General features: G+C 37.2%; 1 protein-coding gene across 1 annotated transcript in view; it reads right to left on the minus strand.

Moving 5' to 3' along the window:
* LOC118006355 (UDP-glucuronosyltransferase 3A2-like) overlaps positions 1-24,912 on the minus strand; it is a 31,104-nt gene that overhangs the window by 1,745 nt on the left and 4,447 nt on the right. Inside the window, exons 3-7 of the mRNA XM_034998977.1 lie at positions 24,815-24,820; positions 11,042-11,150; positions 8,077-8,608; positions 2,043-2,274; positions 345-564 (exon numbers count right to left, since the gene is read on the minus strand). Coding sequence (XP_034854868.1) covers positions 345-564; positions 2,043-2,274; positions 8,077-8,608; positions 11,042-11,150; positions 24,815-24,820 — 1,099 coding nt within the window. The remainder of the gene's footprint in view (positions 1-344; positions 565-2,042; positions 2,275-8,076; positions 8,609-11,041; positions 11,151-24,814; positions 24,821-24,912) is intronic.

A 24,912-nucleotide genomic window follows, 5' to 3' on the forward strand; every position in this document is an offset into this window, starting at 1 on the left:
AACCGTCTGAGGCAGGAAACACTGCGGCATATTGGGGGACAGGAAGGTGACCTCCTGCTCAGTGTCATTCTACTATCAGTAGTCCCAAAATATAAGACCTGTCACAGACCCTATGTAAGTAGGTCAGAGTCCTCACAACCCTTAGGGAGAAATTGTTCTCAACATCTAACCCGAATTGCCTAGTCTTGCTCTCAGAGTAAACAAGTCAGCTGTTAGCATCACACACATACTATTCCACATCTTGGAAGTTTCAGCTTTTATTGCAAAAAAAGTGACACACAGTGCCCTTTGTGTTGGATGTCTTCATTCAGCCTAAGTGAACACAAGCCCAGAGAGCTCCATACCTCTTGTCTTCTATGACTTCCTTCATCTTCAGAGCTAATGTCTTTGCCTTAACCTTCTTTAACTGGATAGAGACACCAAACTTTTTGGCTTCTACTCGGACCAGGTTTTCAGTCTGTTCTCCAAGGACAGGAATCCCTACCATGGGTACACCATGTTGGATGGCCTCCATTATGCTATTCAATCCACCATGAGTGACAAAGAGACGGATCCGTGGGTGAGCTGTTGCAAATCAGGAACAGAGCAGAATATTTCAAGGTGAAAATTTTCAGAACATCTTTGAAAGTATCAAGGGCAGAAAAAAATACAAAGGGATCTTAAAGTATGTTGGAGAAAAAGAATTTGCTGAATTAGCTTAGGGCACACTCAAGGGCACATATTTCCCCAAATACAAAATTCTGGTCTTGTCTCCATACAGAGATTCCTCTAAATCAATCCATCTAAGACTCAGAACCCAGGGACAGCTGCTGAGAACAGTACTAAGCACAGCATTTTCTTCCATCCATCCATCCATCCCTCCATCCATCCTTATCTATCCACTCTGTCTCTCCCTTTGCTCCTCTTATGTCTGTTATCTCACTGTTACTTTCTCCCAGTGTCACTCTCTTTCTGTTTGTATGATTTACTATCTCTTTCTCTATCTCTCATTCTGTAGGTTTCATGCTCTCCCTTTCATTGCCCATTCATTTCCCTCTTATCTGAAGGCTAACACTTTTACTGACATCACATCTCATGTGGCATTCATCAAACTTACACTGTATGTCATTTCTACTCAATTTCACAAGAAATCCTCTAAAGTAGGCAATGATGGATCACCCATCTCAGTATTTCCAGTTCCTATGTGCTCATCCCACTCTTATTTAGAGAAAACTAAAACAAGTGCTAATAATGAAGAGTTCATCTCAAAACTGCCTCTCAATAGGGATGTGCATCAGAATCTATTTGTGTTTCTTTGAAAGTCAGAATCCTTTTCCCTACACCATGTCTTGTGAATAAATGTGCAGAACCCACTATCTTAAGTTCCCAATATGTTTGTGAGCCATAATCTTGGGGATGAATGTCTGATATAGTCAGTAGTTGTGGCACTGAGGGACTCCAAAATGTTGCACAAGGACAAAGGGGTGTGAGGAGCTCTCTTTTGCCAGAGAATGTGATGGACAAAATAACCAGCTAAGGCAGAGAGCTTACTCAGCTTGACACTCAGATGTTTGGGCACACCCTTCAGACACTGTCAGCAAACCTTTGTGAAAGTATGAGTACACCTTTTGGGGCAAAGGAGAATGAACCAATATGTGTGAGGGTGTTTCTATAGTGGCATGGGGCCTAATAGATGCTCAAGAGTTAAGGGAAAACAGTGGCAACATGTCCCTTGGTATGTGATCGCAGAATCTATAAACTGTCTTTGACTAAGTTTGGGTAACCTTGTTGAGTGCCAAATATGGTATGGTCAAAAGAGCCTGATGACAATCACTTCTAGAAGCAGGTATCAGGACTGCAAATGAAAGAAAGAAGAAAACATGGCGGTTTTATCCATTTGGGAAACAGTCTGATTTCCCAAGAACTCCAGCTGGCTGCTCCATTCCTGTCCTCTAAAGATTACCTTTAGCTACCAGCTGCCCTTTCTCATGCTCGTGGGGTTGTCCAGTGTAAACCTAAAGATAATAAATGGAAAGAGAGAAGTAGACCTGAACAGTCCTTACCCAAGAGGTCATTCTGAGGAAGCCAGTCCACAATTTTCACATTTGCTGCCAATTTGACGTCTTTGGGCCAATGAGAAGGATTACACTTCCATATCACCCCTTGAGACAGATGAGCAAAGGCACTGTTCATCTCCCTGAGAACTTCTTGGGACTGACAGATGCTCACCATGGAGCCCAGGGCCACAAGGACAAAACCAGAGTCTCCAAACTTGGCAATGAAATTCTCAAATTCCTGGAGAGAGGTAACAAAGGAAAGCAGGTGAACACAGTTGCTCATGAAAGCCTAGACAGCCTTGAAATGAAAGTCAGCTATATACTGAATACACCCTCCTGTCAGTGGCCTAGAGCTCACTGTCTTGAAGAGGTTCTCAATAGCCCCTGGGACAGCTCAGTGCCCTCTGCACTGTGCTCATATCCATTGTGTCTGGTGGCCTTGAAGTCATTTCTCTGAGACCTCAGGACACATCCTACCATATAAACACTTTCAATAATCACAGATGAATGGGAAGACAGCTGTAGGTGTCCAGTCACTACCACAATAACCCACATTGCCTTTGAGGCACTCAAAGCACACTGTAGCACCAACATCTAAATCCAGGACTTGTGTGTGTAACAATGTTTTATAGAAGAGGAAAGCAGAGGTGGTGGGAATTTCTTTCTTCATTGAAAACATGGTCTCAGTACCAAGGTCATCCTCATCTCTCGTTCTAGGTGTGGGGAGATATGGTCATTTAGGAGGGTTCCAATGCCAGACCAGAGGTGCTAGTGCCTGAGAGAGTGCCAGTTGCTGTCCTGGTCCAGTAGGAGGCAGCACGCTATCTGGAGGCTGAGGTAGATGCTGGGGAAATGTCTCTGGTGGTGTGTCTTCTTCATATGCTTATTAGCCATCTGTAGGTCTTTGTTGAGGGATCTGGGAAGGTTTTTGCCCCATTTAATTTATTGGTTTTCTTATTGTTAAATTTTGAGAGTTCTCTGTATACTATGTATATTTGTGTGTATAAAGTGTTTGCATATTTTGTATAACAGTCTTGAACAGATAGGATTGTTCCAAATATTTGCTCTTGTTCTGTGGCTCCTATTTTTATTGTCTTGACAGTGCCTGCCCAGAACAGAATTTTTTTTTTGAGATTTTTATCTATTTATTTGAGAGAGACAGAACATGAGCAGGGGGGAGGTGCAGAGGGAGAAGCATGCTCCAGCTAGCAGGGAACCTGATGCTGAGCTCCATCCCACGACCCTGAGATCATGACCTGAGCCAAAGGAAGAAGGTTAACTGACTGAGCCACCCAGTCAGAAGAGAAATTTTCACAACAGAAATTTTCAATTTAGCACACTTATCAACTCCTTCTTTCATAGAACATGACTTAGGTTTTTCATTTAAAAAGTTTTCATCATCATGAAACACTACATCAAAAACTAATGAGGTACTGTATGGGGACTAACATAACATAATAAAAAAAAAAAGAAAAAATATCAAAGGGACTCCCTAAGTACACCTCCTCCTTCTGCCAATAGTGAAGGTGAAATAAATGCTTTTTTAGATAAATAGAACTGAATTCGTCTCCAATGTAAAAAAATAACTAAAAAAATAAGCAAAAGTTTTCATCAAACCATAGTTCATCCAGATTTTCTCTGATATCATATCAGAGAAAATTTTTATACTTTTGCATTTTATATTTAAGCTTGTGGTCCATTTTGAGCTAATTTCTTGAAGCGTGAAGGGTATGAGTCTAATTTATTCTCTGTGTGCACATATCCATTTTTCCAGCACCACTTTTTTGAAAGTCTATGTTTTCTCTGTACTATTGTCTTTACTCCTATGTGAAACAGCAGTTCACGAAATCTGTGTGCATCTCTTTTGGGGTTCTCTATTGTGTTACATTTACCATTTGTCTAATCTTTTGCCAATATCATAATGTCTTGATTACTGTAGCTTTATAGTAAGTCATGAAGTTGAAAATGTCAGTCCTCCAACTTTGTTCTTCATTTTCAATATTGTGTTTGTTCTTCAGGATTTTTGCTTCTCCATGCAAATTTTAGGATCAGTTCATTAATATCTGCAAAACAATTTGCTGAGATTTTGATTGTACTTGCATTGAAGGTATAGATCAATTTGGAGAGAACAAATTTTTGACACTATTGACTCTTCCTATCCATGAACATGGACTTTCTCTCCACTTATTTAGTTCTTTGATTTCCTTCATTAGAGTTTTGTAGTTTTCCTCATATAAATCTTTACATATTTTGTGGATTTATTCCCAAGATCACATTTTTGGTGGCGCTAATGTAAATGGTTTTTACATGTGCTTTTAATTTCACATTCCCCCATGCATTGCTAATATATAAGAAAAGTATTGATTTTATACATTAAACTTGTATCCTGTGACATTGCAATGATTGCTTTCTATTCCAGGAATTTTTATTTTTTATTTTTTGGCTTTTTCAGATTTTCAGAATGGACCATCATGTCATCTGCAAACAAAATAGTTTTATTGCTTTCTTCCTAATCTATATGCCTTTTATTCTGTTTTTTTGTCTCATCACTTTTGTTAGGACATCCAGTATGAGGCTAAAAGGTGGCAGTGAGGGGACATACTTGCCTTGCATCTGATAGGTTGTCCTCTCATTTTCTATATAATGTCCTTTGATATAGAGGTTTTTAATCCTAATGAAGTCCAATTTGTCTATTTTTTCCTTTGTTACTCATCTTCTCAATGTCATATCTACAAATTCATTGCCAAATAAGTCCATGCAGATTTATCCCTTTCTTTTCTTCTAAATATTTTATGGCTTTTAACTCTTTAATTATGTCATTGATGTATTTTGAGTTAATTTTGGTACCTGGTATGAGGAAGGCTCAAAATACGTTCTCTTTCATGTGAAAATCCAGTGGGATCAGCACCATTTGCTGAAGAGACTATTCTTTCCTTCATTGAATGGTTTTGGCACCCTTGTCAAAAATGAATTGGTCACAGATGTATGAGTCATCCAACTGTGTTCTTTTTCATATTGTTTTGGTTATTCAGGGTCTCTTACATTTCCATATGAATTTTTCGTTTCTATAAAAGGAAGAGGTCATTGAACTGTTGATAAGGATTAGACCAATTCTGTAGATCACTTTGAGTAGTAGTGCTCTCTTAACAAGATCTTTCTATTTATTTAGGTGTTCCTGAATTTCTTTCAGCAAATTTGTAGTGTCCAGTGTACATGTCTTTCAACTCCTCAGTTTAATTGGATCCTGTTGTAAATAGTTTTCTTAATTTCATTTACAAATTGTTCATGGTTGCTGTATGGAAACACAAATCATATTTGCATATTGATATTTTCCCCTGCAACTTTGCTGGGTTTGTTTATTAAAACTAATAGTTTCTTTTTGGTGTATGAATTTTTTGGTATTTTCTACATAGAGATTTATGTCATATGAAAATCAAACTATTTCTACATTGTCCATACCAATTTGAATGTCTTTTCTTTCTTTTTCTTGCCTACTTGCTCTAACAAGGGCATATTTGAATAGCAGTGATATAAGTGGGCATCTTAGACTATTGATCTTAAGCAGCACAATTGCAGTCTATCATAATGAGTATGATCTTAGCTGGGAGTGTTCCATATACTCTTTATCATGTTCAAGAAACACCTTTGTACTCCTAGTTTTGTGAGCATTTTTGTCATGAATGTGTGTTAGTTTTGTCAAATAACTTTTCTGCATTTCTTGACAAGATGCGTTTTTTTCTCCCATTCATTCTAATAATGTATTACATTGATTTTATGTTAAACCATTTATAAAATATCTTTTCTCTCCTGCAGAAGTTATGACATAAGGCTATTTTGTGTGGTATTAATTAGTATATAGCCACCCATAGATGATTCTTAAGAACTCTCTGATTTAATACCCTAAAAGCGAGCATTAATATATTTTTGTCAGTTCTTCAAAAACATTAATTTCTTCTTCTTCTTCTGCATTGTTTGGTTGTCCCTAGCTCAAAGCCTTTATTCTATTATTCAATCTGGCTCTATTTGACTCCATCCAACACCACACCATAAGACCTACCATCCCAGGAGACCACTTAATATCAGCTTTGCTGTCTTTTGATAATTATAAGATCAATGTAAATCTATTTTTTAAAATTTAAAATAGTAGAGTGTGACATCAAAATAAGAGGCTCCATGCTCTCATTCCCTAAAAGAAACATTAAAAAAGAAAGAAAGAGAAAAGAACTAAAGACGGACTGCACCCCAGGCAAATGTGTAACTAGTCTCACCAAGGCAAGCAAGTAATTATGAAAACACCTTCTCACCAGAATCCCTACCCCCAGCATGTGGATATCCACATGAACAAATATAAAGTTCGATCCTCAACTTATACCATGCAAAAACTCAACTCAAAATCGATTAAAGATTTAAGCATAAGACCTAAAACTTACAAAACTCTTCGAAGAAAATAAGGGGAGAAAATTTCATGATATTGGCCTTGGCAATGATTTTAATGATATTGCACAATGCACAAGAAAATGAAATATCTAACTCAAAACTAACAAACATTGAAACAAACAATAATAACAAAGAAACCAATTGAGACTACATTAAACTAAAAAGCTTCTGAAAAGCTTCTGCACAGCAAAAGAAACAATCAACAGAGTAACAGACAACCTACAGAATGGAAAATATCTGCAAACTGTATTCCTGATAAGAGATTAATCTCCAAAATGTATAGGAAAGACCTATAGCTCAATAGCAGAAAGAAGAAAGAAAAAGAAAGAAGAAGAAAGAAAGAAAGAAAGAAAGAAAGAAAGAAAGAAGAAAGAAAGAAAGAAAGAAAGAAAGAAAGAAAGAAAGAAAGAAAGAAAGAAAGGAAGGAAGGAAGGAAGGAAGGAAGGAAGGAGGAAGGAAGGAAGGAAGGAAGGAAGGAAGGAAGGAAGGAAGGAAGGAAGGAAGAAAGGAAAGAAAGAAAGAAAGAAAGAAAGAAAGAAGAAAGAAAGAAAGATCTTATAACCCCATTAAAAATAGGCTAAGGACTGGAATAGACAGTCATCCAAAGACAACATGCAAATGGCAAACAAATATATGAAAAAATGCTCAGCAACACTAGTCATCAGGGAAATGCAAATCAATTCCACAATGAGATGTCAATTCATATCTATTAGTATGGTTATTACTAAAAAACAAAAGACAACTGTTGAGGATATGTAGAAAGAGCAACTCTTAACTACTATCATTGGGAATAAAAAATGGTGAAGGCATTATGGAAAACAGTATGGAAATTCCCCCCCCAAAATTAAAAATAGAACCACCATATGATGGAGCAATCTGATTTCTTTTTCTGTACCCAGGTGAATGGAAATCAGGATCTCAAAGAGATATCTGAATTCCCATATTTATTGACGCACTATTCACAATACCCAAGATGTGGTAATAACCAAAATATCCATCCAAAAGATGAATGGTTAAATTGTATATAAAATATATATGTATAATGGAATACTTTAAAAAGAAGGAAATTTTGCAATATGGGAAAACATGGATGAAACTTGAAGACATTATGCTAAGTGACATAAACCAGAAAGGCAAATACTGCATGAATTAATTTATCTGAAACATCTAAAATAGTCAAATTCTTAGAATCAAAAGTGGAAGTTGGTTTCCAAGGTTGGGAGAGGGGGAGCAATGAGGGGAAAAGGTAGCTATTATTCCATGGAGGAAGAGTTACAGGTAAATGAGATAAATAAGATCTCGAGATCTGAGGCACAACATGGTACCTAAGTCAGTAATTATATATTGTACTATTAAAAATTTGATAAGGAGCTAAGTCTAATATTAAGTGTTTTTTACCACATAAAATAAAAGTTAAAATATAATACAGTAAAGTCGATTAGAAAATTAAAAATAAATAAAATAAAATAATAAAAATGTATATTCTCATTTTTTTGCCTGTCTCACCATATTTCACTCCCTGTTCCCTCGGGCAAGGGAACCACCAATTCTGCACTGAATAGTTCTGCATGAAGTCCAAATTGAGACCTAAGGTTTTACTTACTTGTGGCACTTGTTTAACAGCTCTGGCCATTAAGCCTCCAACATACACAGTGTTGGGAAGCAGGGGCCGAGCAAATTCAAGGGCAAAGTCAGAGTTAACAAACCACAGCTCTGCTTTCTTTAGGAGATGAGACAAAACTGGCCTAGAGCCTTCTGGGAAATGTTCCTTGATGGTGTTGTCAAATGTAGACTGGATTTGCCATTGCTTTATGGAGAAATCAAAGAGCATCAGAAAATTCTTCACTCTGCCCCAGAAGTCCATGTGGTCGGTTAGCCAGGAACGGTATACTGGAATATAAGACACGGGAATTGGTAGCCCATGGTCCACACTGCCAAACTGGGTGGGCAGAATTGACACAAATGGCTTCCCAAGCTTCTCAGCAACCAGGAAAGAACAGAAGTCAAATGCTTCAACAAATACCAGGTCAAAGTTCTCATTTTTTAAGAAATCCATGATATCACTTCTCCTTAGCAAATCACTGCATCGAATCCCCAGTTGTCCCATTAACTTTACAAAGTTGTCAAATGCTCCTCTGTTTAAAACAAAAGTAATGACAAATATTCATTGAATGTGTTAATTTCACAATACTTAGGAGAATCTTTGGCTCAAAGAAAATAGCCCAGGTAAGTAAGACCATATCTGGCAGCAGCCCACCTATTTTACCAGTGTTCAAGGAATACTCTGCTCTGGGTGTTTCTGCTTCTTAAAATGTTCTCACTTCCTCCCCTCCCCTTTCTCTGACCAATCCATATGCCTGCACTAGCAAAGCTAATTTATGTCCTTCTGCATTGAAAACATTCTCTGTCACTAGTAGATATCAAAGTCCCATGTCTAGTTGATACATTCTGTGATGTTCTGTTTAACTTTCATTTGTATACTGACCTTTTCTGAGTGACTGTCCTGTTTCCTAACTAAACTGTGAAAGTAACTTCAAAGCATCAATATTCATGATGCAGCCCTTTTATCTGAAACTGGGTATATCCTAAATTTGACAGATTGCCTCACACAACGAACTTTCTGATGGTAATATTAGAATCCAACTTCTAAGCTGAACAGGAGATTTACATCTTCCTACCTGAAAAGATTAACATTTAAAACAAACAAAAATAAAAGCCTATTTGAAGCTAACTACTACCTTTCCACATCATTCCAGATGGAGTATTCATGCTTATTCCAAAAGTTCATGCTAAAATTTTACCAATATCTATTAAGACTCTTGCCTATGGCACTATTCCAGGAACTATTCTCTCAATGATTTCCCATCAATGCCTGCAAGAAAAATGATCTTTTTCATACAGCACATGGGCAACAGATGAGAATATTCCTGACCAGAGATTACAGGTCAGATGCTTTGGAGACCCATGGGCTTCCTACTTGAATGAAGGACTGAGAGAATCAATGACCTGGCAAACCTATAACCTGTACAACATTCCACCTTATCAGCCCACTGAAAGAAGACCCACAGGTGAGAGCTCATTAACAATATGAAGATGCCTACACATGCTATAGAATCAACTACAAGTGAAAACAGATAATTAACTAAAATTATCCTCTATAATATTTTAAATGATTTTCATAAAGAATGATTGCTAAATATTATTGACAAATTCAGGATATGAAGTAGAAATTCCTCTAAAATAGAGCATGAATCATATTGAAATTAAGATAATAAATTGAAAAAATACAGGAAAGCACTTTGTTCAGTATATTGCACCATATTTAACATGTGTGTGAAACCAGTCTTCAAGGGGCACCTTGGTGACTCAGTTGGTTAAGCATCTGACTCCTGATCTCAACTCAAATCTTGATCTCAGGGTTGGGAGTTCAAGACCCTTATTGGGGTCCATGCTGGCCATGCAGCCTACTTAAAAACAAAAACTGAACAAACAAACAAAAAAAAACAGTCTTTGACACAATAAATCTGAGGGAGAAGAGATGAGACATATAATTCAAACATATATGAGTAACAATACAAGATAAAATAGACGTTTCAAGTGAGTACTTTTAGATCAGATCTCTTATAGAGGGGAGAATTTGGTCTTCTAGTTTGACTAAGGAATTGGGCTTTATGAAAAAAGCCAGATTTTAGGACCACCTAGTAGCAAATAGAATTTCTTTATTTTTTTAAGATTTTATTTATTTATTTGAGAGAGAGAGAGCGTGCACAAGTGGGGGAAGAGGCAGAGACACAGCAGACTGCCCGCTGAGCATGGAGCTCAACAGGGGCTTGGTGGTAGGCTCAATCCCAGGACCCTGAGATCATGACCTGAGCCAAAGTCAGATGCTTACCCAACTGAGCCAACCAGGCACCCTGCTAATAGAATTTCTAGGGAAAGAAGGGGGATGGACATTAGGCCTGTGTATTAACCAAACAAGGGATAAATTTGGGTCTTTACCTTCTAATGTCAAAGATGAAGAACTTTCTATACATCTCAGATAATGACAAAATCCCTCAGGTTACTCACTGATTGTATATCACCAAGATATTTGGTTTTTTTAAATGAGTTTAAAAGACAGTGGTTCAAGGCATTAAATAACAATATTCATAAGCATCTTTCCATTCTTGAATTTATGTGAGGAAAAGGTAGGAAAAAGAAGTATAACCTGGTGGTTCATTGCGTACCAACAATGAGAAATTAAGTTGTCTATCCCAATTTCTGTGTTATGGAGAATATATAGGCAAACACTGTAGATGGAATGTTGCAAGGAAGATCCAGAGGAACAGTCCCCCTCACTATACAGAAATACATTCATGCTTTCAGTGGAAGAGCCACAGGATACACAGACTAAATGATTGGTAGTGCAAAACTCTACTCTATCCATCCACTGCCAATATCATTGATCTCCCCATCCATCCACTCATCCATCCATCCATCCATTTCTCCTAAACTCACACCAAGCATGCAACTATTCATCCCTATCACTAAAGTGGTAAGTCTTTCATTCAGAGAATAAAAGAAATTACCTGCCATGCAAAGCTTCTGTCACAAAGAAATCAAAAGTGTTATTAAAATCTTTTCTATGATCTTCAGGTGGAAGCCAACTGATAATTTTGTATGAAATTTCATTCTTTTCTAAAAATAAAAATAAAAAATAAAACACCAGTAAGGAAATGTTTAATTATACCATACAACCCAAATTAACATTGGCATGATGATATCATGGTTTCTTTATTCCAAGGATTGTATATATATTCAAATGTTTGCTTTTTGAACTTTGGTTTGGTTTGGTTTTTCTGCTTTCTCATTTCTTCAATCAGGCAACCTGCCGAACTTTACTGAGAACCATATAATGATATAGTCACTTTTATTCATTTTAAAGCACTGGGGGTTTCTACTTAAAATTTACACTTACAGGTGTAATTATTCACTATTTTATAGGTGAGAAAGGAGTGCCAGATAATTTGTCAAGAGTGCACATATAGCGAATGATATACTTTGTATTTAAATACAGATCTTAGTTTATGCCAGCTCCCCAGTCATTTCTCATTTAGAAAAAGAAATCATTTTCATTAAAATTAAAAGTGATACATGCAAAGGTTTTTCATTCTGCCAAAAATATGCCAAAAGCTAAGTTAAAAATAGTAGTCCTCTGCAGCCCTACTTCACATCCTGGCATTTCCCCAATAACTCATGTGTAATAGAGTCTGACACCATTTTTGAGGTTGGACTGATGACAGCTTAGCAAGCTCCATCTCCCCCTTAACCTTCTGTGACGTATCTTGGCAAACACAGAAGAAAGCCTCAACATGCCATCCTTTTTGTGAGCAAGAGTTTCAAGCCAAGCAAGCCAGACCCAAGTAGGGGAATCCTCACCTCCACTCTACTCAGAAGCTTCCATAATTGGCATTTAGAGACAAAAGTGTGGGTTTAGCCTTTCAATGGCCCTGGTCACGTGTCTCACACAAACCTATTTTCTGTGTCAGCCTGGGTTGTGCCTCTGGATCCCAGCATGAGCCGTGATTGACACTAAGCTAGGTAGAACCCTGTGACCAATGGTTGTGTGTCTCAAGGACTGCCCCCATTATAAACAGTGCTCTGGGTAAGACTGATACCAGTTTACAAGCCCACAGAATGGTGGAAGAAGAGTAGTCACTGTGTCATATGATGAGATTCACACCTGTAAAAGTAGAAGGCGCATACAACCCCAGAAAATGCCTTTGCTGCTGCTGCTGATTATATCCCTGTAGCTAAAAGAAAACCTTGCTTAAAAGAGGAAGAGGGAAAAACACTGATGACATGCCCATGGAGTTCAAGGGGTTCATTCAAACTCAGGTTAATTTCATGTCTCTCAAAATCACCACTAGGGAGGCCCCTAGCCTTGATGATACTAATTGGGACATTCTGAAGAAGAAACTTAAAAATATGAGCAGGTTAAAATGGACACCATCCCCAAAATACCTCTAATAATAACCCAAAGAAAGAGGAAAGAGAAGGGCAAGGCAGGGTGGGAGAGTCAGGAAAGAAATTAAAACAGAGTTCTCAGTTTTGATACATGTGGAATGTAACATTACTTTAAAGAAAAACTTTGTAACAGAAGAAAGGCACAGATTGGTTTTTGTGCCTTTAAATCAGAGCTTCTAAATACTTTTAACATCAGATGAGATGAGCCACTGACAAAGATTAATGGTCTTAGTCAATACTGGGGCAAAAATAACAGGATGAGAAGAGCCCACTAAATATATCCAGAAAATTTCGGTACTCTTAGGAGTCAAAAATGTTACATAGAGGACAAATTTACATGCCCTATCTTAACTACTGAAATAGATATCCCATAGTCATAACAGCCATTTTTTTACATTATTTCCTAGTGGCTATGATTGCTCTTGATATATAACAAGTCAAAAATTAAAATAAAATTAAAGTTTTGGCATTTACAATCAGCTTGACAGAAAGGGACCCTTTGAATCTGCCCAACATATTAAAACTGTTAATACAACCCATAAACAGTGCCTTTAAGGATTAAATCCCATTTTAAACAATCTATTAAGCAAAGGAGTGATTATCTCCACTGGCTTTCCACTTAATGGCCTAGGTTAGACTATTCTTAAACCAGGAAAGAAGTAATGATGCCTTGCAGTGGATTACTATAACGTTATTGTGCCATGACACATCATATTAAGCACCCCCCCATTTCCAATGTTACTGAAATTGCTGACTATATCTAAGTACTAATAGATACTTTACATGCATAGATTTGGTAATATGTTCTGTTCAATTCTTATTTCAACAAGCTCTCAGCTGCAGTTTCTCTTCACCTTTGTCTTGGCAGGATACAAATCACTTGTAACTGGCTTCTCATGGACTACCTCAACAGTCTTGCTCACAAGCTTTGCCGGCAAGATCTTAACCACCTTCAACTTTCTCCAGAAATACATGTTTGACACTGCATTGAGGACAAACTTCTTTTGCAGAGATTCATTGAGCACACTCATTCAGGACACAAACATTCACACAGGAGCTCACAAGAGGGATGTGTTGCTGCCCTACACAAAGCACAAGCCATGGCACCTCAGTTGAATTCCTGGGAAGAATTATTTGTTGGTTGAAGGTCTTTCCATCCCTGACACCATCAAGAAACAACTACTGGGGTTCCGCTTCCAGCATGAGAGTATAAGAAGCTTTCCTGGACACACATTTAAACAGAAACTGGTGAAAGTTTTCTTTTATACACACACACACATATTTAACTACATATATATATATATATATATATATATATATATATATATATATATATATTCTAAAAGCAAAAGATAAGTCAAAAGTGTAGTAGTGAAGATTCTGAGAAGATGGTAGAGCACCAGGAATCTGTCTCCCCACCTAGATAACAATTGACTGGCAGAATCTGTCTCCCCACCTAGATAACAATTGACTGGCAGAATCTGTCTAAAATATCTATTTTGGAACCTTGCAGTCAACTTCCAGGGAAGGCCTTAAGTGTAAAGTGCGGATAAGTTTAGTTAATTTCAGTTATTTCGGCTCTATCACAGTACCAGCTACCCATCTTCCGCATACATTTCATGGCAGGCAGCTGAACATGTGTTTGTAAAGCAGCTTGCCCATAGGTTTCAGAAGCCAGAATGGGTTAAAAAGGACCTTCAAATCTCAGATATCTGTGCTCTGACTGTGGATTGCTGCTTCTGATCACAGAGATGCAGACAAAGAGTAGGCAGCAATGTTTTTGCATCATCTTCTTTTTTTTTTTTTTAAGCACATTCCATTCTGGCTGAATGGACTTCCAAGGGTCTTAAAAGACTGATGTCCTTTTTTTCTCCCTGATTTTTCTGTTTTTCCTATTATGGGAGACAAACATTAAGGGCTAGGACATTGGACAAAAACTACATATATGATGAATTTAGAAAGTGTCTACTCATGTCCAGGAAAAGATTCAGAAAAGACCTAAGAGACCAAAATTTACACCTCACATTGATCCTCACCCAAAGGCAGCTTAAAACAATCACAAAATAAAAACAAGAAACAAAATTAATTTTAAAAGATCTGCAAACCCTGGAGAAAGGAGGAGAGTCTCATCTCTAGATTTAACACATTGTTAAATTCAAATGGTTAGTGTTCAACAAAAAACTCAAGGCATTGGGCACCTGGGTGGCTCAGTCATTAAGCGTCTGCCTTCCGCTCAGGTCATGATCCCAGGGTCCTGGGATTGAGTCCCACATCGGGCTCCCTGCTCAGCGGGAAGCCTGCTTCTCCCTCTCCCACTCCCCCTGCTTGTGTTCCTGCTCTCGCTGTCCCTCTCTCTGTCAAATAAATAAATAAAATCTTTAAAAAAAAAAAAACAACTCAAGACGCACCAAACAACAGGAAACTGAGGCCTATTCAGAGGAAAATAATAAATCAACAAACTGTCCCTAAGAAAGAACTGATGGCAGATATACTAGATGATGACTTTAAAATAACTGCCATAAAGATTCTCAGAGAACTAAAGGAAGATGTAGAGAAGGTCAAGGAAAAAGTGTATGCAAAATAGAAATGTCAATAAAGGCACAGAAAATCCAGAAGAAGCCAAAAATAAAATTTAAAACTGAAAAATGCAATAAATGAAATGAAAATTTCACTAGAGGGATTCCAAGGCAGATTTGAGCAAGCAGAAGAAATAATCTGTGAACCTGAAGATAAGACAATGGAAATTATCAAGTGTGAGGAACAGAAAGTTAAAACACTAAATAAAAGAGAACACAGCCTAAGGGAAAACATTTGCAGTGTGGATGCTCAGAAGGAGAAGACAGAAATAAAGAGATAGAATATTTTACATAATAATGGCTGAATGAAAGCCTCCCAAACTGAATGAAAGATATGAATATAAACATCCAGGAAGCTCAACAAACTCCAAGGAAAATGAACTCAAACACACACATTATAATCAAACTTTAGAAAGATAAAGAGAGAATATTAAAAGCATTAAGACAAAAGTGACTTATCACATACAAGTGATTGTCAATGAGATGATCAATAGATTTCTAATCAGAAATTTTGGAGGCCAGAAGGCAGTGGGTTAATATATTCAAAATGCTAAAAGAAAAAAAAAGAGCAACAAAAAATTCTATGTCTGGCAACACTGTATTTCAAAAGTGAGGGCAAAATTAAGACATTCCCAGATAAACAAAAGCTAAGGTAGGTCGTTACCACTAGACCTATACTGACAGAAATATTCAAAGGAGCTCTTCAGAAAAAATGAAAGGATACCAGATAGTAACTCAAAGGTGTATGGAAAAATAAAGATTTTAGTATATGTGCTGCTGAAGCGAGCACGAAAAATAAAGATTTTAATAGAGGTAAATGCATATGAAATTATAAAGCTAGTATAATAGTAATGCTTTCTTTTTTTTTTTGAATGTAAATATTTTTTTATTTTATAGTGCTTAACCTATTTTTTTAATTTTATTATGTTATGTTAATCACCATACATTACATCATTAGTTTTTGATATAGTGTTCCATGATTCATTGTTTGCATATAACACCCAGTGCTCCATTCAATATGTGCCCTCTTTAATACCCATCACCAGGCTAACCCATCCCCCCACCCCCTCCCCTCTAGAACCCTCAGTTTGTTTCCCAGAGTCCATAGTCTCTCATGGTTCATCTCCCCCTCCAATTCCCCCCCTTCATTTTACCTTTCCTACTATCTTCTCTTTTTTTAATATATAATGCATTATTTGTTTCGGAGGTACAGGTTTGTGATTCAACAGTCTTACACAATTCACCATGCTCACCATAGCGCATACCCTCCCCAATGTCTATCACCCAGCCACCCCATCCCTCCCACCCCCACCACTCCAGCAACCCTCAGTTTGTTTCCTGAGATTAAGAATTCCTCATATCAGTGACATCATATGATACACGTCTTTCTCTGATTGACTTATTTCGCTCAGCATAATACCCTCCAGTTCTAGCCACATCATTGCAAATGGCAAGATCTCATTCCTTTTGATGGCTGCATAATATTCCATTGTATATATATACACCACAACTTCTTTATCCATTCATCTGTCAATGGACACCTTGGCTCTTTCCATAGTTTGGCTATTGTGGACATTGCTGCTATAAATATCAGGGTGCACATACCCCTTCGGATCACTACACTTGTATCTTTGGGGTAAATACCCAGTAGTGCAATTGCTGGATCATATGGTAGCTCTATTTTCAACTTTTTGAGGAACCTCCATATTGTTTTCCAGAGCGGTTGCACCAGCTTGCATTCCCACCAACAGTGTAGGAGGGTTCCCCTTTCTCCACATCCCCGCCAACATCTGTTGTTTCCTGACTTGTTATTTTAGCCATTCTGACTAGTGTGAGGTGGTATCTCATTAAGGTTTTGATTTGGATTTCCCTGATGCCGAGCGATATTGAGCACTTTTTCATGTGTCTGTTGGCCATTTGGATGTCTTCTTTGGAAAAATGTCTGTTCATGTCTTCTGCCCATTTCTTGATTGGATTATTTGTTCTTTGGGTATTGAGTTTGATAAGTTCTTTATAGATTTTGGATACTAGCCCTTTATCTGATATGTCATTTGCAAATACCTTCTCCCATTCTGTCGGTTGTCTTTTGGTTTTGTTGACTGTTTCTTTATGCTACCTAGAGCAATCTACACATTTAATGCAATCCCTATCAAAATACCATCCACTTTTTTCAAAGAAATGGAACAAATAATCCTAAAATTTGTATGGAACCAGAAAAGACCCCGAATAGCCAGAGGAATGTTGAAAAAGAAAAGCAAAGCTGGTGGCATCACAATTCCAAACTTCAAGCTCTATTACAAAGCTGTAATCATCAAGACAGTATGGTACTGGCACAAAAACAGACACATAGATCAATGGAACAGAATAGAGATCCCAGAAATAGACCCTCAACTCTATGGTCAACTAATCTTCGACAAAGCAGGAAAGAATGTCCAATGGAAAAAAGACAGTCATTTCAACAAATGGTGTTGGGAAAATTGGACAGCTACATGCAGAAGAATGAAACTGGACCATTTCCTTACACCACACACAAAAATAGACTCAAAATGGTTAAAAGACCTAAATGTGAGACAGGAGTCCATCAAAATCCTAAAGAAGAACACAGGCAGCAACCTCTTCGACCTCAGCCGCAGCAACTTCTTCCTAGAAACATTGCCAAAGGCAAGGGAAGCAAAGGCAAAAATGAACTATTGGGACTTCATCAAAATAGCAATGCTTTCTAACTGCACTTGTGGTTTCTACGTGATTTATGAAACTAGTACATTTTTAAAAATTTTTTATTGTTATGTTAATCACCATACATTACATCATTAGTTTTTTATGTAGTGTTCCATGATTCATTGTTTGTGCATGTTCAGTGCTCCATGCAGAATGTGCCCTCTCTAATACCTATCACCAGGCTAACCCATCCTCCCACCCCCCTCCCCTCTAGAACCCTCAGTTTGTTTTTCAGAGTCCATCATCTCTCAGGGTTCGTCTCCCCCTCCGATTTCCCCCCTTCATTCTTCCCCTCCTGCTATCTTCTTTTTTTTTTCTTAACATATATTGCATTATTTGTTTCAGAGGTACAGATCTGTGATTCAACAGTTTTGTACAATTCACAGCACTCACGATAGCACATACCCTCCCCAATGTCTATCACCCAGCCACCCCATCCCTCCCACCCCCCACCACTCCAGCAACCCTCAGTTTGTTTCCTGAGATTAAGAATTCTTCATATCAGTGACATCATATGATACATGTCTTTCTCTGATTGACTTATTTCGTTCAGCGTAACACTCTCCAGTTCCATCCACGTCATTGCAAATGGCAAGATCTCATTCCTTTTGATGGCTGCATAATATTCCATTGTATATATATACCACATCTTCTTTATCCATTCATCTGTCGATGGACATCTTGGCTCTTTCCACAGTTTGGCTATTGTGGACATTGCTGCTATAAACATTGGGGTGCACATACCCCTTCAGATCCCTACATTTGTATCTTTGGGGTAAATACTGGTAGTGCAATTGCTGGATCGTATGGTAGCTCTATTGAAACTAGTACATTTTTAAAAGCCAAGTATTCGTTTAAAAACAAGTCTTAGATAAACTGTAACTCCAATCAAGTTTTCTCTGCAATTTAATATATTAATGCATTTAAATTAATGATAGTTTATGATTGGGGGCATACAATGTAAAAAAATGTAATTTTGTGATATCAACAATTCAAGAGGGTTGGAATGAGCCAAACATTATAGGAAGAGAATTTTTGAATGTTATTAAACTGGTAAAAATTAAAATGTGAGTGACATATATTTATCATGTTAAATTAAATCCCCATGGTAACACACATAAAAAAATTGTTATAGAATATACACAAAAGAAAATGACAAAGGAACTTAAACATTTCATAACAAAGAATCAACTAAGCATAAAAGAAACAGTAATACAGAAAGTAAGGGACAAAAAGCTATAAGACATTTAAAAATAGCAAAAGGACACACTTAAGTTTCTCCTTCTCAGTAATTACATTCAATGTACATGGATTAAATTCTCCAGTGAAAAGACAGATATTGGCACAATGGATAAAAATACAAGAACCAATTGTAATAGCCTTGTATGGTGACAGATGGAAGCTACACTTGTGGTGAGCACATCATAACATGTACAGTTGGAAAATCACTATGTCTCACAGCTGAAACTAATGTAACATTGTGTATCAGCTGTACTTCAATAAAAAGTAATACTTTAAAAAATTAAAAATAAAATGGGTTAACAATGGGGAAAGAGGGTGTGGGGTGTATGGGAGCTTCCTGTACTATCTTTGTAACTTTTCTGTAAATTTACAATTACTCCAAAATAACGAAATGTATTAAAAAATAAATACAAAAATAAGAAGCTCACAAACACACACACAAAGAAAAATATGATCCAACTATATATACTGTCTACAAGAGACTCACTTTAGATCCAATGACACAGACAGAAAGGCAAATGATGGGAAAAGATATTCCAAGCAAGGAATAAGCAAAAGAAAGCAGAAGTAGATGAGCAAATGCCAAACATAATCGATTTTAAATCAAATAAGATTGCAAGAGACAAAGGACATTATATACTAATAAAGACTCAATATGGCAAGAAGATATAACTATTATAAATTCATATGCACCTAATGAGAGACCATCAAAATAGCTAAAGCAAAAGCGGCAGAATAGAGAGAGAAACAGACACTTCCATGTAATCACTGGAAATTTCAACATCCACTCTCAATAATGGATAGAAAACCAGAAAGAAGATCATTAAGGAAATAGAAGACTTACACACATTGATCCACTAGATGTAGCAGACATATATAAAACACTCTACCAAACAACAGCATACACATTCTTCCAAGGGTACCTGGGACATTTTTCAGCAGAGTCCATTGTTCAGCCACAAATAAGTCTCAATAGATGTTAAAACATACTTACCACAGGCTATCTGACCACTCCAGGATAAAGTTAGAAATCAACAACAGACAGAAAACCGGAAAATTCACAAATTATGGAAATTAAACAACATCCTTTTAAATAACTCATGTATCAAAAAGAAATCACAAGGGAAATCATAAAATACATAGAGACAAATAAAAATGAGTATACAACATACCAAAGCTTATGTGATGTGCCAACAGAAGGAGTTAAAAAGGAAATTTACAGCTTTCAATGCCTATATTAAAAAGGAAGTTACCAAATCAATAACCTATTCTGCCACCTTAAGATACTGGGGAAGAAAGTGCACTAAACCTAAAACAGAAGGTAGAATTAACAAAGATTAGAGGGAAACTAATAAAATTGGAAATAGAAAACCAACAGGAATCAATGAAAGCAGAGCCAGTTCTTTGAAACTTTGAAACAGATCAAGAAAATTCACAAACAAGAAAGATACAAATTATTAGGACCAGAAAGGAAAGAAGGAACACCACTAATGACCACACCGAAATGAAAAGGACTATAGGAGAATTCTATGAACTTTAGATGGCAATCAATTAGACAATGGATGATATGGACAAATTCTTAGACAGACAGAAACTACCAAAGTTCACTTAAAGAAGAAAAAGACATTCCAAAGAGACCTGTAAAGAGGAGAGGTTGTTCCATTTGGGTAAAGAGCACAGAATCTCTTGCCATATAGATATCCAAAATATAAATGAAGGTTACACATGTGTCTCCACACACCAAAGGCACAATACACAGCCTCAAGCAAGACTCCTTATCGTCTACAGATTTTCAGACATTACTGATCATGACCAAGGCACTGATTGCCTTCTCTACATGCAAACACTAGTCTTTTAAACAAGACATTCAGTGAAACATTCAACTCCCTCACCAGCCTCAGGCAGCAGGTCTCATAAAATGCCATAATGACTTACTTATAACAGGTTCAAACTGAAATAAATGAAACACAGAACGTTATGGGCATCAGTCAAACATGAAGGGAAATGGTCAGTCCCAAGACTGACCACCATAAAAGCCCAAATGCATCCTCCTTTTCCTGCTCTCTCAGTGTATGTTTGGACCAGATTGAGACTTGCTTTACTCTCTCCGTGAAGTGTGATTATATTATTAATAAACCATTGTGGGTTTTTTTAAAGATTTTATTTTGAAGTAATCTCTACACCCAAAGTGGGGCTGGAACCCACAAAGCTCAGATGGAGAGTCGAGCTGTTGAATGAGCCAGCCAGGTGCCCCTAATAAACCATTTTATAACCTCTTTGTGTGTATAAAAGGCCATAAGCCTCAACATCCAAACCTAACTTTGGGGTGGGTGGAGACTGTCTCTCGGAGTAGCTAAAACAATTTAGGAAGAAACAGTACTAATTCTAACCAAACTCTTCCGGAAAATTGAAAAAGGAACACTACCTAATTATTCTATCAGGAAAGTATTGCACTGTTTAACATTGCCAGAAAAGAAAAAGAAGAAAAGAAAAGAAAAGAAAAGAAAATCACATAATGATGGCCCATGTGGACACAGAAATAAAATTTTAAACCAAAATTTAAGCAAACTCGGGGCTCCTGGATGGCTCAGTCAGTTAAGCGTCTGCCTTCAGCTCAGGTCATGATCTCAGGGTCCTGGGATCCAGCCCTGCATCAGACTTCCTTCTCAGTGGGGAGTCTTCTTCTCTCTCCCTCTCCCTCTGCCACCACCCCGCTCCACTTATTATCTCTCACTCTTGCTCTTTCTCAAAAAAATCTTTTAAAAAATATTTAAGCAAACTACGTCTAAAATTACATAAAAGTGAAAATACACTTTGACCAATTGGTATTGTTCCCACAATACAAGTTTAGTTTAACATTTGAAAATCAATTAGTGCCATTCATTATTTTGACAAAATAAGTAAAAAAAAAATCATATATTCTTACTAATACATGTAGCAAAAGCATGAAATGACACTTCAACAAATTAAAAATTGTGCTCTTCAAAAGACACTGGTAAGAGTGAAAAGATAAGTCATGGACTGGGAAAAAATATTTGCAGATTTATACTTGATAAAATACTTATATCCAAAATATATGTCAAGAACTCTGAAGACTCTAGAATAAGAAAAAAATGGCCCAATTTAAAAATGGGCAAAATTTGGGAAACACTTCATCTGTGAAGATATATGGTTGACAAATAAGCACATAAAAAAATGCGTAGCATCATTAGTAATAAAGGAAATGCATATAAAAACCACCATGAAATATACCCACACAACAATGGCTAAAAGTAAAAAGACTAACCACACCAAGTATTGACAAGGATGTGGTGTGCATGGAACTTGCAGTCACTTCTGGTGAGAATGCAGAATGTTACAGCCTCCTGGGAAAGTGTGTGGCCATTTCTTAAAAACTTAAACATATACTGAAACTATGGTTCAGCCACTGTACTCCTACCAATTAATTTGGAGAAAAGATAGTACATATTCATACAAAAGCTTGTACACAACTCTTCAGAGCAGGTTTATTTGTAATAGCTCAAAACAGGAGACAATCCTTTTTTTTTTTTTTTTACAGGAGACAATCCTAATGCCCATCAACAAGCAAATAAATAAACACATTGTGGTAATTCATGCACTGAACACTATTCAGCAATAAAAGGGAATGAACTATGCATATACACGCTATATAGGAAACTCAAAATATTTTTTGCTGATGGACCCCTGGAATGCTCAGTCAGTTAAACATCAGTCTTTGGCTCAGGTCCATCATCCCAGGGTCCTGGAATGGAGCCCCACATCTGGCTCCCTGCTCAGCAGGGAGCCTACTTTTCCCTCTCTCCCTCTTCCTCAGTCCCTCCCCCACCTTGTGCTCTCTCTCTCTTATATATGAGCTCTCGCTCTCTCAAATGAATAAAAACTTTAAAAGAAAAATAAATTTTAAAAATTCAAAAATATATATTTTTTGCTGAGCATAGTAAACCAAAATAATGGTACATGATTGTGATCTCATTTATATAAAATCTACGTGATACACTCTAACACATGGTGACACATTAAGGATTGACTGGCAGTGGGGAATAGAAAGGTGGGAGGGCCTGGAGGAGAGATTGCAAAAGGACATTAGAAATCTTCTGGTGGAGGAACAAATATATTTGTTATCTTGATTATGTTGATGGTTTCACAGGTATACACACACACGTGTGTGTGTGTGTGTATACATATATGTATATATATATATCAGCATATGTATATGTCCAAATATATCAACATGTATATTTTAAATATATGCAGTTTATTATATGCCAATATTACTTAAATACGAAGATTTAAATAATGAAGATAAGGAACTTCAGTCTGTGGCACAAGAAGGCCACAGGACCATATTGAAATTCCTGCTTTAAACAACTAAATAAAACCAGACCAAATACATGTTAAAATGGTTTTTAGACATTGCACCCTAGGTAGCACACAACATTCATGGATGGCTGGAGAAAACGTCCAGGATACAGCTCATGGAGGAGAAACCCAGATGTGGTCTGGCCATCTCCCTGAGGGAGCAATTCAGATTTGGGGGAGGACATGGCAGCTAGAATTCACAGGGCAGAATACCAGAATACCACAAGAGAGCTACAGGGAGAGAAAGCTCTGGGGTTGGGGTCTTCCTGAGAATAGTCAATGCAAACATGGGAGGAAACTACCCAAGGCACCATAAAGAATAAACAGAACAAAACCCAGAGGTTATACAGAGCCTCTTTTCAAGCCACTACTCAGCCTTGACAGTTAATGAAGATCTAAAGGAAAGCTCCCTGATCAGCTAGATAAAGGTGCATTTTGATCTAAGTCCTGTAACCTTCTCTCAATAGGTTCTAAAATTCAGAGGGAAAGGTGGTTGTAATTTATTAAACTCTATAAACCCCAGCAAAAAGATTTGACCTGGGATCACCTGGGTGTCTCAGTTGGTTAAGCGTCCAACTGTTGGTTTCGGCTCAGGTCATGATCTCAGATTCCTGAAGATGAAGCCAGGCATCAGCTCCATGCTCAGCAGAGTCAGGTTGGGATTCTCTCCCTCCCCCTCTGCATCTCCCCTTCACTCGCTCTCTCTCACTCTCTCTCTCTCAAATAAATAAATAAATTTCTTCTTTAAAAAAGGAGAGAAAGAAAGAAATTGACCTCACCCTGATAACAGCAGACTAAGATACGGGGTTTTTTAACTCCTAGGGCTCAGGTGAGCACTACTTGATAGATTATCTGAGGAGCCCATGAGTCCAATCAAAGCCTGAATTCCAACACAAGGGCTTCCTAATGTAGCTGCTGATTTGCTCTCCTACCTCCATACCCAACAAAAGCAGAACTAACTGGCTGAAAGGGGTAAAACTATCTAGTCCCAATAATGTACCTCTAGGCAAAACTTTACTTCAGTGTTTGTAGGCAAGCCTCTGAATCAATGATGTAACTGCACAGATCCCCCAAAACAAAGAAGACCTGTCACTTGGAGAATGTCTACCTGGTAGACGGAGAGGTAGAGAAAGCTCTCTTAGGAAAAGGAAGAGTCAGAACTGCAGACATTTAAGTCTGCTAAGGGTGGCATCTTATACCTGTGATTTCAATTACTTATTGAAATAATCTTACAACTCAGTATTAGAAACTGAGGTTACAGTATTTCTGAAGTCATTTATTCATTAAAGTTGTAAATAAAAACCCTAAGGAGATTATCCAAGAGATATTTAATACAGGTTTAAAAGTTTCGATACTAAATGTTGAATCAGGTCAACAAAAATAATCCAATCACATGTTTCCTTATTTGCAGACCTCTACCAAAGTCTACTGCTGAAGAGAAAAATAAATAATCCATTTCAAAACCTCAGAAATTCCCAGTGAATGGTAAATATTGCAAGAAATTCTGGACTATTAAA

The sequence above is a fragment of the Mirounga leonina genome, unplaced genomic scaffold, assembly GCF_011800145.1.
Source record: "Mirounga leonina isolate KUSES-001 unplaced genomic scaffold, KU_Mleo_1.0 Mir_96, whole genome shotgun sequence".
In the NCBI taxonomy this organism is placed as follows: domain Eukaryota; kingdom Metazoa; phylum Chordata; class Mammalia; order Carnivora; family Phocidae; genus Mirounga; species Mirounga leonina.